This window comes from Dryobates pubescens, chromosome 15 (genome assembly GCF_014839835.1).
Source record: "Dryobates pubescens isolate bDryPub1 chromosome 15, bDryPub1.pri, whole genome shotgun sequence".
NCBI classification, from domain to species: Eukaryota; Metazoa; Chordata; class Aves; order Piciformes; family Picidae; genus Dryobates; species Dryobates pubescens.
In genome coordinates, this window is record NC_071626.1 from 9,283,899 (window position 1) to 9,301,732 (window position 17,834).

At 43.6% G+C, this 17,834-nt stretch overlaps 1 protein-coding gene across 1 annotated transcript; it reads right to left on the bottom strand.

Moving 5' to 3' along the window:
• Positions 1-154: 154 nt before the first annotated feature.
• On the bottom strand, positions 155-12,792 carry CSF2RB (colony stimulating factor 2 receptor subunit beta). Its single transcript, XM_009902589.2, has 13 exons — positions 12,718-12,792; positions 10,935-11,064; positions 7,432-7,619; positions 6,965-7,113; positions 6,334-6,505; positions 6,105-6,237; positions 5,841-6,001; positions 4,798-4,940; positions 4,520-4,694; positions 3,322-3,412; positions 2,972-3,041; positions 1,775-1,878; positions 155-1,491 (listed from the first exon to the last, which is right to left on the bottom strand). Exons 1-13 carry the CDS (start codon positions 12,779-12,781, stop codon positions 300-302), a joined length of 2,772 nt encoding a protein of 923 aa, XP_009900891.2. The 5' UTR covers positions 12,782-12,792; the 3' UTR covers positions 155-299.
• Positions 12,793-17,834: the final 5,042 nt, after the last annotated feature.

Consider the following 17,834-nt stretch of genomic DNA (forward strand, 5'->3'; position numbering starts at 1 on the left):
TGTGATCTGTCACAGGATCATGAAGAGGCTAAATGCTTCATTGTGGATAAGACAAAAAGGTTGAAAAACACCAAAGGGCAATGTTTGGATTGTCTTTCATGCCAAATCTGTTAAGTCCATTGAGAAAGATTTTGGACTACTTTAAGTCTCTCAATACATTGGGCTGGAAGCTGGAAAAGGGAACTGCCATTTATTTGTCTGGGGTTTGAGGGCTCCTAGCTTTGAGGCTTCATTTTGATCAGATAGTTGCAACCTCTTTCAGTTACCTGTAGCTTTGGCAGTCCTTAATACTTGTCCATTTAACTGATTTCTGTGATCCTCAAAGATTGCTGCCAGGAAAAGTAGTCATCTGATTTCAAGTTTTTGAAAAGCTGAATAGCCTGCATTTTTGATACATGCTTTTCCTTGCCAGTGATGGATTCATCACTAGATACAGGCTTCTCAGGTGTCTTGGCTTCAGGAGGTCTCTTGTCTTGGCAGTCTTCCTGACTAATATCCATCTTCACATCAGATTTTAGGCTGTGGAAGCAATAGTCACCAACCTGGCAAAGGAAAACTGGCTCAGTGCTGTGAGGGTTTAAGACCACCAAGTCACCCTCTGACAAAGGCTGCTTCCTAGGAAGATCGTTTCCCTTTAGCAAGACAGGCAAGTAAGGCTTTGTGGGTTCTGAATGTCCATGGAGACCTGAAGGGACAGTAAGATACTCTCCAAATGTATGCAGATGCAGTTCAGAAGAGGTTAGTGCTCGACCTGAAGCTGGGACCATGATGCCAGTTTTCAGAGGAGGAAACTCATGGGAAGAGTGGTCACTGGGGGGCTGGGGCTCCTCTGAGTCACAAGGTAACTCCCTGGCAGTGACAAGTGGTGGATGTGGAGAGTCACTGGCAGATGGCAGTAACAGGCTCTCTGTGGTGATGTAATCCAAGGGGTATTGATGAGAAGATGTAATACAGTTTAGAGTCTTTGGAGATTGCTGCTCTCCGGTTCTCATGTCCATGTCTTTCCCACAGGCTGGTGGGGCTGATGAGGCTTCCTCCTCAATGTCTTGGTGCTGCATCGTTTCCTTCTGATCTGAGAGCAGGAAGCATTGTGGAGGACCTGCATCTGGCTGCTCTGGCTTCTGTGGAGACTGGGGACAGTCTTGCTTTGGGAGGGTCACATACTGAATGGAAACAGATTTCTCACAGACTTCTGGTGGGTCCACTTCCAGGGTCTGATGCACGTCAGACTGGGAGGACATCACTGGGCTGTACAAGTATGGACCATTGAAAGCAAAGCAAGGGGTTGCTGTCTGTGAAGCAACAAGTGCATCAGCACTGTGTTTCCTCGAAGCAGGAATGGTATGACCAGCAATCTGACTTGAGCAGACAAGTGGGGCATGCTCTGGCTCAGTTAAAGTGTGGTATGGGTTCTGTAGGTCCAGTGCAGTAGGGGAAGCATCTGTCTGTTTGGCCTGCCCTTCAGGGCACTCTGCCAAAGTCTTCCTCTGCCTGAATGTAGGAAAGTTAAAAGTTGCCAATGAGAGATACTTTTTGTGGTAAACATTAAACACAAACCAAGCTTAGTTGGAAACACACAAAGCTACACACAGGGTTAGAAAAACTCTTTCTTGGAGAAGGCAGCTAACCCAGATAGGGAAAAATTTAATCCCTTCCTGAAAAGCCACTTGTCCAAGCTCTTTAGTGGCAGAATATTTGACCATACCCTGCTGTGACTTAGGGAGATCCTTGAGACTGTCATCCATGGTGTCGCTGTAAAGTGCTGTTCACTCACCTGTCCACCACTTGAAGGAAGCTAGCCTGTTCCATCTTCTCTGAAAGGTTGTATTTGTTGAAGTCCAGCTGACTGTTTGATGACCAGTTTGCTAAATGTGCTTTCTGAAAATGAAAAACCACACATGGCAAAAGATGTCTCAGTGGCAGTAGAATCAAGAACTCTGCATTCCCTTCTGGACAAGGAAAACAACCAGGAGAGCCTATAGCATCTGGCAATATGGATACAACTTCAGTAACATGATTAGAAAGTGTGTTCTGTTCTCCAGGAGATAGTTACTTCAAATCCAAATCCAGGGAGGTGGTGAAGTCACCATCCCTGGAGGTGTTTAGGAAGAGACTGGATGGGGTGCTTGGTGCCATGGTTTAGTTGATCAGATGGTGTTGGGTGATAGGTTGGACTTGATGATCTCAAAGGTCTTTTCCAACCTGGTTCATTCAATTCAATTCAATTCAATTCAATTCAATTCAATTCAATTCAATTCAATTCAATTCAATTCAATTCAATTCAAATTGCCTTGCCACAGAACTAACTACAAGTGCTCAGGGAGCAAACCAGGAAAGGTGCCCTCCTAGACTTGTTTTTTGTGAAGAGAGAAAGATATGTGAGAGACTTCATGGTAGCTCCTGTCTTGGCTACAGTGATCACAAAATGATTGAGTTTAAAACTTTCAGAGAAATGAGGAAAAGTGACAGCAGAGTTGCTATCCTGGATTTCAAGAAAGCAAAACTGAAGTTATTCAGGGAAATACTTAGCAGTGCCCTGAGCTTTTGAGAGTCTAGGAGTCCCTGAGCGCAGGTCAGTGTTAAAGAACCACCTTTCAAAAGCACAGGAGAAGCCAGTTCCATTGTATCATAAGTTAAGCAGGAGGGACAAGCAACCAGCTTGTCTCAACAGAGCTCAACAAGAGAATCTCTGGAAGCAAGGTCAGGCTTTGCAGGAAGGTTAGAGAGCTGTGGTTTGTGTATGCAGTGAGAAGATAAGAAGGGCCAAAGCTTGATTACAATTGAAACTGGCTAGTGTTGTATCAGACATCAAGAAGGGCATTTTAAAGTACGTTAACAGCAAGAGAAGGTCTAAAGAAAACATGGTAACTGTTCACTGTGGACTAGGAGACAACAAGAGTTCTTAAGATTGTTGGAAGTCATGAAGAAGAGTGAGAAATAATGAGCCCTTCAAAGTGCAGTTGCCTCTTACCCCCAGGTAGCTCTGGATCAGGATACTCTTGCTGGGGTTTGGAATCTTTTCCTCCCACATTTTCTTCTTTCTGCAACAACACCACAGAGTTGTCAAGATATGCTTCTCACGATGGCTACAACCAGGAAAGACCTCACCACACACACTGTGCTGCTCTGCACAGCAAAGCACCACCAAGGCCCTGGCGTGCCAGCTCCTACCCTCACATACGTGCACTGGGCTGCCCATTGCACACCAAGGCTCATCTCCACATAGACCTCTCTCTTATGTGGGACAAAAAGTGCCTTAGCTTTTATGCCACTTATATGGCAAGCATACCACTAAATGACCCAGTCACAATGCAAGCCTACCTGAGTAAATACTTGGAGCTGCAATAAGCAGCTATTAACAAAATGATGATGAGACCTGGGAGCATCACTGGGAGAAGCAGTGGTGGCAGAACTGAAAAAGAGAGAAGAAAAAGAGGTTTTCACCTGCTGGGTGGCTGCTACTCCTAACAGGTTTTTCACTCTTCATGTTGGTGGCATGTCAAAGGGTAGGATCATGAGGCTTTCAGACTGTTGGAATGGATGCTCTCCAAAGTGGGCCACGCCAAATGTGACCTCAACAGCTTCCTGACCAAAGGAGTTCATCATTTCCCTTACTGATTCTTCCTTTTTTACCAACAACAGAGTAAGCAATAGACACTAACACAAATATGGTTAGGTACCTTGCTCCACCAGGAACAAAAGGAATGTCTTTAGGCATCTTATGTCTTACTCTGTACTGTCCTGAAGACATAGGGGTCTCAGAAAGTTTCTAATAAAGGGCATCCTCTGCTAATGGCCATAATGGATAATCAACAACACACTCATTGCTTCCTGAATACACTCATCAGAATTTGCCTGCTGTTTTACCACTACAAACTTTCTCAGGACAAATGGTGTAAGACCGTACTGCTTTGGGTACAAAACCATATGACAGCAGACATTCTGCCTCTGTGTCCAGATCCAGCAAAACATGTGAAGGTTTGATCTCCAACAGACTCTACCGTGTGTTGGACTTGATGATCTCAAAGGTATTTTCCAACCTGGTCAATTCAATTCAATTCAATTCAAGTCAAGTCAAGTCAAGTCAAGTCAAGTCTAGTCTAGTCTAGTCTAGTCTATTCTCACTCTCCAAATGTTAAAGACTGATAGCTTCTATTTTATCTTCACAATTTAGGGATCTTCAGCCACTGGTAGCAGGAAGAATCATTTAAATCAGTAAATGAAGATGATACTTTGTGTAGGACCTTTGTTTGATTCTCCATGTGGAAAGCTTTATGGTTGGTTGTACTCACCTTATGAAGGGAAGTAGGAAAGAAGCTTAAAAGGTCATTCCTGCTCACCTTCTTGATTAGCATTGTTCCTGTATTGGAAGGGCAGCTGTACAGACAGGACAGCTACCTTGTTAAATAATGCTAGGGAGCTCATGGCTGGACCTAACTTCAACCCCATCTGAGAGAATGGCATTTCAGCCATTAACAAGGCCACAAAACCTTACAGAAGTAGCCTACATGAAATGTACCATTCTCAGTCCTCCAAGTGAACTCCTCACTCCATTCACTCCAAGGCCCCTCATAGACTGGAGGCGTATTCACCCTTGCACGCATTTTCCCCCTGTATTCTGTAGATGGTGCCAGCATCTGCAGGGTGAAGATGAAGGGAGGTTCATCGTTGCTGATATTTAACCTCTGGACAGTCTGGGGAGAAGAAAGAAGCACAAATGGTGGTGGTGTGAGGAAATGCCATTCCTATTTACTCAGCAAAGAGAAACCCAGAACTCCTGCACTTTCTAGGGGTTACCTTTTCATATTTGTTGTTTTTCCAGTACTCGACTTGATATCTCTGTTTTACGTTATAATTCAGAGTGTGTTTTATCCAGCTCAGTTCATACTCTTGGTTCTCCAGCACTGTTACTGACACATTTGCAGGTGGCAGCACCTTAACTAGAACACATGGAAAGTCTCAGAGTACTCATAAACATACTGGTCCAGAACTCCCTTTCACCACTATGAATGATTTCCAGAACCCAAACCTAATGTTCTTTTCTGCAGCAGCAGAAGTCTCAGCTTTTTAACACTTCCTAATTCTCCTCATCTTCATTTTCTAGTCAAATGCAATAAGCCACTAGTCCATTAAACAACAGAAAGTCCACATCCAATATTGACAGCACTGCCTGTGTACAGAACAGCAGCACAGCTACATGTGAAACATCTGTGCTAGTCCACCACATCTCCAGAGATTTTCAGCTCTCTTGGCGTTACCAGCTGGTATTTTCATCCACTTCAGGAGCTCTCCCAGCTTTAGTCTGTGAAAAGTAGCACCAGTACTTCTGGATACACAGAGGCAGAGGTGATCCACCTGGCACAGGTGGATTCAGCAAAGGAGCTCTACCTCACCCAGTGCTCCAGGGGTCAGTGCACAAACCCACAAGAGCTCCAGTGGCTTCTTGAGAAAACACACAATGCCACAAACCCCTCTCACCACAGCTCCCTGTCACCTGGCACACCCATGAAGATCAATCACAGAGGAGTTTGTAGGGTGACATTCACTCACTGAGGAGCTCTGGGTCACAATCTAAGTTTCTGCACATCATTTTAATGCCACCTTCCTCAAAGTAACAAGTGCCACCGAGTAGCTCCACATCTACAAATCACCTTCCCAGACCTCTGACCCGACACAGCATGAAGTTCCTTTTTCCATCTGTTCTGGTGCCTTCTTCTCCCCACCCACTTTTCCTCTCCAACACTGTCCTCAGCCCCATTTGCCCAGCCAAGCATCTGTCTGAAACAACCAGAGGAAGCAAGAATCAACCAGGAGAAGCAAGAAATGGCACAGCAACTCACTGTTCTTGTAGGCCATAATCCTTTTCTCCTCTGTCTTGGCTCGGACAGACACATGGTACTGGCTCTGACTGCTGGAGTTGTTAACAGGGATCTCACAGCTCTGGATCACATATGGCACCTGGTGCAAAGCCTTCTCATGCACAGGTGAGCACTCCTCTTCTCTGAGGGGAAAATAAAGAGGTTGAGCTGAGATCAGGAAGAATGGGACAGAGCATAAACTCTATGGGAGAGGGACAGGCATGCTGCCGTGGGCAAAGCACATACGCTGATGCCGGAGTGGCCCTGAAGAACAAGCCAAAGAGGACAGAAGTGGTGATTGCTTTCTTCACTTCCCAGCTGCACCTCAGACGATCCACACCATTGAAGAGGCAGCGAAGGTTCCTGGGCTGAAGGCCACCTTCAGAAAAGATGAGAGCAAGCTAAGTGACAGGAAAGCTCTGCATTCTTAGCTAGAGCTTCCAGCCCTGCACAGCCCTGTTTTGTCCCACGCTACCTTCAGGGGTCTCCCATGACGCCTCTGTGCTCCACTCGCTGAACTGCCCAGAGAAGCCGCTGGCCTGCCCTGGTCTGGCTCTCACACGAGCAACATAGCTGCTCCCTGGGACAAGGTCCTTGTGGCTGAGATGGCAGTGTGTGTTGTTGGAGAGCAAGAGTGAGATGGCTTTCTATTGTTGGGGAAAGGAGGGAGAGAGGAGAGGGAAAAATTTGGGAGTTGGGGAATGGAGAAGAGGGGTGGAGGGAAGACACAGGAAGAGTGAGGGGAGGTGGCTGACAGGCTGCATCTCCCAACATTCCCACACATAGCTGATGCACACGCTGCCATGCACATGCTTCAGTATAGCACAGGAAGGATGAGGCACAGGTACTGTCAGACACAGGTGAATCAGCTCTAGCAGCATGCAGAGCCCCAGTTGTCTTCAGCACCAGCTACACAAGTTCACTGGGCAAGTCACACACAAACAGAAAGAGAGCCCCTTCCACCCAACCTGAAACAACATTTGTTGCCTCTCCTCAGAGTGCCTAAGAATGGAATGGCTATTCATGTGCACAACTTTGACCACAGACTCCCAATGACCCAAAAGAGAGTGGCCCAAACCAGGACAGCTTGGCCTCTCTGCTCTTACCTCCCAGGACTCCCACTCCTGCTTGTAAGAGACTTCATAGTCGAGTGCATCGCCCAGCCCTTGGCTTCCATCAGATGTTTGCCATGTCAGCAAGAAGTCTCCTGATCTCATCAAGCTGACTGAGAGGTTTTGAGGTGGGAGGGTCTGAACTGAAAGGTGAAGTTACATGTCATGAGATGATACAGCAAGCACAGGGACATGAAATGGGAAGAAAATGCCTAGGTAAACCTCCCTATTTCCAGAGTATCTTATCACTGCCACACCAAGTAGCTCCTTCTTGAGTCCCCCCTCCAGGTCCAGCTGCTCCCAGAAACTTGCCCTCTCCCCTCCCTGCTCCATCCTTTCAATGTGGAATGCTTTGGCAGTTTTCACAATGGAATTGGAAATCACTTCCTCACAGAATGGCAAATGCATTGAGAGGTCACCAGTACTCATTGGAAAAGGAGAATTTCGCCTATTATCCTTACCATTTTGGAAGAGCTCGATGTCCAGTTCTGCTTGAAGCACCTGGTCTGGTTTGAAGCTGTAAACATACTCTGTCGCTATTCCAAGAATGTCTGTGGTGTTCTGACAAACCCAGTGCACAAAGGATTCTGGAGCCTCCTGTAGCCCACTTGCTCTCTGGCGTTTGCAGAGCATCTTGTTGTATTCCTCCCTGCGTAGAGAGAAACTGATCTATAAAGAGCTGCAAAATTAAACATCTGAAACCAGTTCCAACCCATTAGAATCAGAGAATGCAGTGGGTGGGAAGGGACAAGGTTAAAGTTTGGAACTAAAGTGTAGTTGTAAGCAGAATTTTCCTGATGTTTTGGGCAGTTCAAGAGGGGTGGACTCCTCAGAGTTTACACTATAATAATGGTATGTCAATTGGCCTGAAGATTAATAACAACAGGTAGGTCAAAATCATTCCAATGGAGTATGGAAAACCTTACATCTTGAAGCAGAGTTGCCCATTGGAATGGGCTGCCTGGGGAGGTGGTGGAGTCACCATCATTGGAGGTGTTTAGGAAGAGACTTGATAGGGTGCTTGGCTGCATGGTTTAGTTGATTAGGTAGTGTTGGATGATGAGTTGGACGTGATGATCTTGAAGGTCTCTTCCAACCTGGTCTGGTCTGGTCTGGTCTGGTCTATTCTATTCTATTCTATTCTATTCTATTCTATTCTATTCTATTTTGTAGAGGTCCAACCTATCTCCAGTAAGCAGAGACATCCCCAGCTAGATCAGGTTGCTTTATCATGTCAAAGCTGTGCAGCAGAATGTTGTATTTTGGCACAAATCTATTTTAGTGAGTTTTTAGCCTAACTGTACCTGGTCTCATCTTTTTTTCTTGGTGGTTTTGTGGTGTTTATTTTAATGTGAGAAATAGTATGATGAAAAAAATAACATCTTGGAAATGCAGCTTCTACTTAGAGTGAAAGACAGCAGCATTTCTGATGAGCCTTATCTTCTTGAAGACGTTCATTCAGCAGCCCTAAAAAGACACTTGAAAAAAACCACCGAACCAAAAGCCTCTCCACCAAAATGTACTTCTGTATCTTTGGTAGTTCAGTTCTGCCAAGGGACCTTACATATTCATTAAAAATTTTATACAGAATGTTAATCACTCTCTTAGATAGCCTTTCTCCTGGCCAAGGAGCATCATGAAAATTAGAAGCAATATTTTAAACTCGACAGGAGCGAATAAGCTTTGTGTGCTTCCAGTAGCCTGAGCTGCTGCAATGATGGCTTGCTTCTTTTTGTCCCCTCTGGAGTTTTGTTTGTGCTTATGGCTTCGTGCCCGGTGTATTATATTGTTCCACTTCAGAAGAGAAATATTAAGTTGTGAATATCTGAGGCCAAACGCTGTCTTCCAGGATAGGATGGAGTCTTCTAGCCAAATATGTGTCAGCAGGCATTATTCAGCACTATTGCTATTTTTAAAAGCTGAGCATGAGCAAGAGAGGAGTAGGTTCTCCTTGCCCTCCACTCTGCCCTGGTGAGGCCACATCTGGAATATTGTGTCCAGTTCTGGGCCTCTCAGCTCAAGAAGGACAGGGACTGCCTGAAAGAGTCCAGCAAAGAGTCCACAAAGGAGTGGGACATATCCTTTATGAAGAAAGGCTGAGGGAGCTGGGGCTCTTTAGCTTGGACAAGAGGACACTTCATTAATGCTTATAAACACGTGAAGGGCGAGTGTCAGGAGAACAGAGCCAGGATCTTCTCAGAGATGCCCAGTGATAGGACAAGGGGCAATGGGTGCAAGCTGGAGCATAGAAGGTTCCATGTGAACATAAGGAAAAACCTTTACACTTGTGAGGGTGACAAAACACTGGAAAAGGCTGCCCAGAGAGGTTGTGAAGTCCTCTTCTCTAGAGGCATTCGAAACCTACCTGGATGCATTTCTGTGTGACCTGCTCTAGGTGATCCTGCCCTGGCAGGGGGAGGTTGGACTCTATGATCTTTTGAGGTCCCTTGAAACCATTAATGTTCTGTGATTCTGTGAAACCAGGGATATTCCAGCAGTATGGATGCAACAGACCATATGTGTGCATACCCTTAAACAAAAGAGCCCAAGGACTGTAAAGTCCTGAGGATATTTCTATGTGCTCACTGGCGTTACCTTACTGTTTGGGATTTAGTCAGCTATTCTTCATCTGTAAGTTGACCTTGTTTAATCATTGGCCAGTTTGAATTCAGCTGTGTGACTGTCCACACCTTTTTCTCTAATTAGTTCACTTCAGTCATACTTCCCATGTGATCCACACACTGCATCGTGTAACAATGTTCCAGAGAATCCTCCAAAAGTCCCTGTAATGTTATATAATCTTTCCTCAGAACTATTGGTTTCAAGGTCCTGTCCAAGGACCTTTCACTGATATCAGCTTCCTTCAGGTCTATTAATTCTCTCTTCTTTACCATAAGATCAAAAGTCCTTCTCTTTCCTTTCTTTCCTGTCTTTCTAGATTCTAATTAATTTTCTTCTTAGCTTTTCCATCTTCCTCTCTCCCTTCACTATTCCTCCCTCTCTGTCCTTTCTTACCCTCACAACTGATCCAGTCTGGTGATTCAGCTCCCTTTTCATAAGGAAAGAGATGTTAACAGAGAGATACCACCATGAATAGACCGGTATCTCTGGGAGGAAAAGTGATAGCACAGATGAACTCACCAGTCTTCCCTGCCTCACAAATGCAGAGTCTGTGCATGTGCCTCAGAACTGAACAAAGCCATGCTCTCAGTGATGCTCCTAAATGGGCAAAATAACTGGGAATATCTCCTCCCTTTTAGGTCTATAAATAACACTCAGGTTTACACTGGTTCTGACACCATCTTCTCCACCCCATTAATAGCAAACTCTATGCCCCATCTTCCTTCCTATCTATGATCTCACAGTAGAATTATAGGCAAATAACTGTAAAGGCAATAAAAAAACTTTACTGGCACACTTCACTCATGGAATTGTAGATTCAGAATGCATCAGGTTGGAAGGGACCCTCAAAGGTCATCTTGTCCAACCCCCCCTGAAGTGAGCAGGGACATCATTAACTAGATCAGGTTGCTCAGACCCCCATCAAGTTTGACCTTGAATGTCTCCAGGGATAGTGCTTCCACCACATCTCTGGGCAACTTATTCCAGTATTCCACTACCCTCACTGTGAAGAACTTCCTCCTAATGTCCAACCTAAATCTACCCTGCTCTAGTTTAAAACCATTGGCCCTCATCCAATCTCTATGAGCCCTTCTAAACAGTCCCTCCCCAGCCTTCCTGTAGGTCCCCTTCAGATGTCAGAATGTCTCCCCAGAGCCTGCTCTTCTCCAGGCTCATTCCTCTTTTCCTAGAAGAGGCCTCAGAAGCAGGCACAACCTTTGACCCAATGACAGAAAGAGTTGGCCACGTTTTCTGAAAACCTGACTGCTGGGCCCCAAGATTTCAAGTTGTGACCAATTTCCCTTTGGGCTTTGATTCAGCACAGCACACTCCAGGTACTTACATTAGAATATTATCCTTTTGGTAAAGAATCACACCAACAAGAGCATGAGCCTCTGAATGCTCCATCCATGTGCAGGTCACCTGTGAGTTGTAGTCATTGTGGCAGCTCAAGCTCTTCATAGGGATACTCTCTGAGAAAGGAATTGGGGGTGGGGGAAATGTAGTGATTATGAATGTAAATAGTGAGAGACAGCAGGAGGTACAGGGATTCTGCCAGCAGAATGGGGAAGGCACTCATAACAGTACTCTCCTCATGGCACCAATTTACTGGAACTAGACTTATGACACAGAAATGACCAGACCTCTCAGGGATAACATTTTTTTTAACCTCACAGCTGGAAAGTGTGAAAATACACACCACCCTTGGAATGTGCACTATGAAGCAAGTTGCTTTCTTCTCCTCTATTTTCTCTGAAAGTAATAGCTGTGCTGCACCATTAGGATATGACCTTCAGATGACAGAGAAGGCAGTTATGAAAACAGGGATGTGCTCTCTCAAGTAATTTTTCTTCATGAGAACTGCTATCAGATTGGTTGAGGGGCTTTTCACAGGAAAATAATAATAAAATAGAAAAGTATGATGATGTCCTAACTAGCAGGCTTAAGAGGGACCTCACTTTGATCTTCTACTGAAAATCAGCACAAAGTAAATTCTACTGCAATCCTTGTGTAAACAGAAAATGGAGCATCCTGCATAGAAAGGCATGGTCTGAATGTAAGGATAAGGCTTGGATTGCCAAGAGAACAGTCTGACTTACACTGTGACACATTTTCCTGCAGAGATCTCAAAGGGAGGTGCCCTGCAACTGGCACTGCACCAGGCAGTGTAACTCCCACAGCAACCTGGATGTTGCTATTGGTAGCCTACACAGATATCCCTGTCTTGTGTCTGTTCACTTGTCTCTACCCCTGTACAGTATCACATTTTTCTTTCTTTCTTTCTTTTTATCTATCTATCAATCATCTATCTATCTCTTCATTTTTCTATGTATCCATCTGTGTATCTATCTATCCCTTCACTTTCTATCTATCTATCTATCCATCCATCTATCTATCTATCCATCTATCTGGCTATCAAGGTCTATTCACTAGCTGTCAGGGTCTATTCTTTCTTCCTATTCATACTCATTAGCAGGTTAGCTTCTTCATCTCATCCATTCATCCAGTATTTCACCTGTTCATATCACCAACATAAAACTGATTCCTCTGCACATTTATCTGCTACACACTGGGTTTTGATCAAGATGTCTGTTAGAATTAGAATGAATTAGAATTAGAATTAGGATTAGGATTAGAATTAGAATTAGAATTAGAATTAGAATTAGAATTAGAATTAACCAGGTTGGAAAAGACCTTTGAGATCATCGAGTCCAACCTATCATCCAACACTATTTAATCAACTAAACCATGGCATCAAGTGCCCCACCCAGTCTCCTCTTAGACACCTCCAGTGATGGTGACTCAACCACCTCCCTGGGCAGCCCATTCCAATGGCAAATGACTCTTTCTATGAAGATTCTTCCTAAAATCCAGCCTAAACCTCCCCTGGTGCAGCTTGAGACTGTGTCCTCTTGTTCTGGTGCTGGTTGCCTGGGAGAAGAGACCAACTCCGACCTGGCTACAACGTCCCTTCGGGTAGCTGTCCTGCAGCTTAGAATATGGTGGAGAAAAAAAGCGGAAAATCAAGCAGAAAATGAGGGAGACCATTAGCTGAAAGAAGAAGATAGGGAATATACTACTAATAATAATAATAATAAGAAGAAGAATATCAATTTAAAACTCACCTCGAATGGCTTGGGCACTGCAGACTAAATACAAACTCAGCAGAAAGATGAAAATTTCTTCCATGTTCGTATGGTCCTTTGCACACAAAGCTTGATCCTGGTTCAGAAGATAATTGAGTTCATTGCTCAGTACCTACTTTCTTGCTCTGCTTGTTGTGGAGCTTCTTGTTTTCGTTTCAAGTAAAGAGAAGTAAAACCAATTTAGGGAACTTCTGCAGGCCTTGTGTTAGAGTGACGTTCGGAAAGGGTTTCTACCAAGCGTGTATTGCAGAACAAAATCTGTCTTCTTCTTCTCCTTGTGTGAGTTTGCAGCAAGAAGGAAGAAACAAATGGATTCTTGCAGCTGAGTAGCAACAAGAAAAAAACCCAAACAAACCCTGATCTGTGAAGAGAAGACGGCTTTCAAATTCATTCATCCTTCTGCTCAAAGCTTCCCCAATGAACTACAATGGGGTTATGCTTTTTACCTTTCCTTAACAATATGGTCCCCAACCACATAACACCTGGGAACTGTAGGGATGGAATTTCCATATTCCTTCACTTTCAGATTTTTCTTCAGCATGCTACTTATCATAGAATGGTTTGGGTTAGAAGGGACCTGAAAGATCAGGTTGCTCAAGGCCTCATCCAACCTGGCCTTGGACACCTCCAGGGAGGACTCACGCATGACCTCCCTGGGCAACCTGTTCCAGTCTCTCACCATTCCTGCTGTTATGAATTTCTTCCCAGTATGCAGTCCAGTATCTACAGTCAGTCTGCTTTTCCAGCAGCTCCCCTAACAATTGCAAATTGTAGAAATAATACCAAAGAAACTATTTTTTTTTAATGATTATTGAGACTGAGAGTAGATGGAGAGGTTCAAGGACCAGGAACTGTGTTGCTCAGTACTGGAATCCAAGTCATTTTGGCCATCTCTCATTGCTCTCTCAGAAGTCTAATAAACTCACCTATAGAGCTGAAACTCTTTTTACATTAAGAGAGCATGGAAGAAACTCCTTTAAAAGTCCTATTGACTTTCAGGTGCTTGCATATCACTTCCTTTCACCAGAAACAGCTGGCTGAGATCTGGAATAAACACTAAAGCTAAGCAATCCCTTAATAACTCCCAAACCCTTGTAGGAGACCAGACTGTCTGTCCTTGTGCTTTCCCAGGAGAGAACACAGTAACCTTACCTGGATCCAGAGCTGGATGTGAGGCAGATGATTCAACCTGATGAGTGACTCTCCCTTGCTAGCCTCACCCACATCATCAGAATCCTTTGATGCAGAAGCTAGCAAAACCACACTTCCCTAGAACTGGAGACAGAAAGTCAAAACCAACCACAGGATTGTCCAAAATAACTGCTCTATCTTCTAGGCACCTTAAATGCCACTTTAAAAGAAGCAGACCACGCCCTTTCAAGGAAAGGCTGTGCAATTGTCTGTAACATAGGAAGTCTCTACTTCCTATTTCAGCTGCTAAAGTGCTTACTTAGATGGAACTGTTTAACTGGAAAGAGAGGGGAAGGAAGTTTGCCGCTGTCAATCTGCATGTCAACAATTACCAGATCATGGGACTAATGAATTTTCAGACGAAAAGAAAAGAGGACTCACTTCAACAGAAGTGAGGAAGATTAAGAAAGAATTCACTGGGCTTTGCTCTAGTGTTGTTTCTTGCTAGACAATGGGATCACTGTGTATTTTATGTTTATTTGTACACATATATTGAGGGGGAGAACCACCTTTGGCTCTGTCTTTAATTTGAGTAATGTTTTTTAAAGTTAAGTTTGACCTAGTTGTATAATTAATAACAAATTTTAAGCATCATAGTACCTAGAAGAAACAAAACAAGCAAACAAACAAAACTATGAGAGGAGTTCATCTGAAGTTATTCTAAATCTAAGGGAGCCATACTATTTTAAATACAGCTTTAAGACTTAGTCCTCCAATAATAAGGACACTGAGTGGCTGGAGCATGTGTAGAGAAGGGAAACAAAGTTGGTGAAGGGTCTGGAGAACAGGTCTTAGGAGGAGCATCCAACCAGCACTGAACCAGCTCCTGTATCTTCAAACAGACTTGCTGATTTGCCAGTTATATCTCAGACTCTCCCTGTCAGTGAAAGTCTGCTCTGTGGAACTCCAGGTAACCCTGAACAGCAGATTTGCAGGACATGCATGTCAATTAGGATTCACACTTACAGTGCATTATCATGTGTATCAGAATGTGTAAGCTCACTGATGTTGTAATTGTATATTGCTTCATCTCTTTCCTAAACCAAGTTGTTACCTTGCCATTGTCATGGGAAAGTTTATCAATATTATCACAATACTGTCAACTAAAACCTTCCATCACTGGAAAAAAAAGGAAGGCATAATTTGTGGCTCTTCTTTATCCTAAACTTCTGAAATTTAATGTGCATGGATTCCCCAGGTGGAACCTCTGAGCCTGGAAAGCAGATGTGGTGGTGAGAGCAGACATAGCCTGTAGACCACGCTGCAAGTCTTTGGAGAGTGCATTTTCTTATACAAGTCTGTACAGGATTGGTACACTGCTAGAACTTTACACTTAATAAAGTGGAAAGTAAGAAATGATTTACAGATCTCAATATAGCAAACCATCTACATATCTTTAAGTACAGAAAACAAACAGTCTGCTCATCTTCAAATACAAACTCTTCCCTTTATTTCTATTTCTTACATGCATAAATGCAAGGCTACTGATAACAGAATATTAACAGAAGAACAAAGCTTATGCATATAAGCTTTATATGTATTTAAACCTTTATGTATATACATCAAGAAATAAAAGAACCCAACAGAAAACCAACAACCAAGTTTGAAGCAGAAGTCATTCTAAATATTTTTGTGGTCATTGAAGACCTTGCTACCTGATAGTATAAGAAGAAGAGAAAACATTTTTTTGCCAGTTTGGGGAGGGGCAGGTTAGTTATTCCCAGATTGGTAGCTGGGAATAACTAAGGTAGCTGGGAAACTAAGGTTTCTTAGTACCTTTAGTACCTTAGGGCCACGAGGATGAGCAGAGGGCTGGAGCACCTCTCCTGTGAGGACAGACTGAAAAGAGTTGGGGCTGTTCAGTCTGGAGAAAAGAAGGCTCCGAGGTGACCTTATTGTGGCCTTCCAGTATCTGAAGGGGGCTACAAGAAGGCTGGGGAGGGACTTGTCAGGATATCAGGTAGTGATAGGACTAGGGGGAACGGAATGAAGCTGAAGGTGGAGAGATTCAGGCTGGACATGAGGAGGAAGTTCTTCCCCATGAGAGTGGTGAAGCCCTGGAATGGGTTGTCCAGGGAGGTGGTTGAGGCCCCATCCCTGGAGGTGTTTAAGACCAGGCTGGATGAGGCTCTGGCCAGCCTGATCTAGTGTGAGGTGTCCCTGCCCACGGCAGGGGGGTTGGAACTAGATGATCCTTGTGGTCCCTTCCAACCCTGACTGATTCTACAATTCTATGAGATAGTTGTCAAACTTCTCTTTTGTTTGTACAAATTTTAGCAGCAGGTCAAGGACAAAGATATTTCTTTAAATGAGGCATTGTAGTTTAATGCCACAGAGATTAACAGCTGAATCCAAAGCATGGTGTTTGAAAACTGTTTCAACCTCTAAGATTTTATGTGATTATAGTTATACTCAGTGGGAACTTTGTAACACCATAACTACACGGTGGTTTTGAGATCATAGTATTAGGTATCCAATAATTGATGTAAAAGATATAGAAGTTGTGATTCTTACAAGCAGCAGTAAATTCATTCAAGAACAAAGTATTTTAATTGCATGATGACTCAAGAAATTGTTACAAGTTCTATTTTTCAATAACAAAATTCTCATTAGGAGAATAGAATAGCAATAGCATAGCAATAGCATAGCAATAGCATAGCATAGCATAGCATAGCATAGCATAGCATAGCATAACATAGAATAGAATAGAATAGACCAGACCAGACCAGACCAGGTTGGAAAAGATCTTCAAGATCATCAATCCAACCTATCACCCAACACCATCACCGTCCCTGGAGGTGTTCAAGAGGGGATTGGATGTGGCACTCGGTGCCATGGTCTAGTAGTCATGAGGTCTTGGGTGACAGGTTGGACTTGATGATCTTTGAGGTCTTTTCCAACCTTATTGATTCTATGATTCTATCTAATCAACTAAACCATGTCACCAAGTGCCTCATCCAGTCTCCTCTTAAACACCTCCAGTGATGGTAACTCCACCACCTCCCTGGGCAGCCCATCCCAATGGCCAATCCCTCTTTCTGTGAAGAAAGAGCAAAGAAGCTGAATAGGAAACACTCAAACTCCTCTTCAAAACTGTCTCACTTTCAAGCAAAACAGAAACTGGTAAAATAAACTTGGGCATAACTTTATTTGTTGGAAGAATCTGATGCAGCGTTTTCCTGTTAGTTTTACTTTGCAATGAGGTGTCAGAAAGCAGAAGACCAACAGAGAGGAAATTACTATTTGAATAGGCATCAGACACTTTTTTTTCCCCCCCCCAGAATGTAGAAATAAATCTTCTGCACAATTACAAAAAGATCTATGAGAAACACCACAGGAGTTCTAGGTTTGATTCACAGAAATCAAAGTACTGGTCAGTGCAAAGAAGAAAGCAAAGGTGGGGTGCAGTTTCTTCACTGACATATTAAAAGGTTTTTATGATGCTTCCAGAACAAACTCTGACTGCCCAGTTAGACTGCCACGTGACAGAAATAATTCCACATTCATAACCTTGGGCACACAAACCTTCATATCAGCAAGAGAAAATGATGGCAGTATAGGAAAAAAAAGGCTTATGAAGATATTCTGGACAAATAATTAGCCCTGGGAGCAAGAACAGAGATTAAGGCAGGTCTTGGGCTAAGAAGCATAAACTGTTGTTGCAGGTTAGCATTGACTTGCTTTGTGGATATGGACAGTGATTTTTCTGGCCCTTATGTAGATGCCTCTATCACAGAGGAGTGCTAAAAACTGGTGAAGGTAAGTAAGTACAGATTGTACATTGACAGGTAACATATTACCAGAAAGTACTGTTTTCAAGATCACTTGAAAGGTTTGCTAGAGGAAACTGCAGAAAGGAATTATGGAGCTGTACAGATACCTACAGGAACATTTCTATACAGGAT

Excerpts from the sequence above, each read along its gene's own strand:
- CSF2RB (XM_009902589.2), bottom strand. The coding sequence starts at position 12,781 with ATGGAAGAAATTTTCATCTTTCTGCTGAGTTTGTATTTAGTCTGCAGT. Across the intron at positions 4,941-5,840 it reads GATTATGGCCTACAAGAACA|TTAAGGTGCTGCCACCTGCA; the intron begins GTGAGTTGCTGT and ends CATGTGTTCTAG. Across the intron at positions 1,492-1,774 it reads TTCCTTCAAGTGGTGGACAG|GCAGAGGAAGACTTTGGCAG; the intron begins GTGAGTGAACAG and ends TCCTACATTCAG.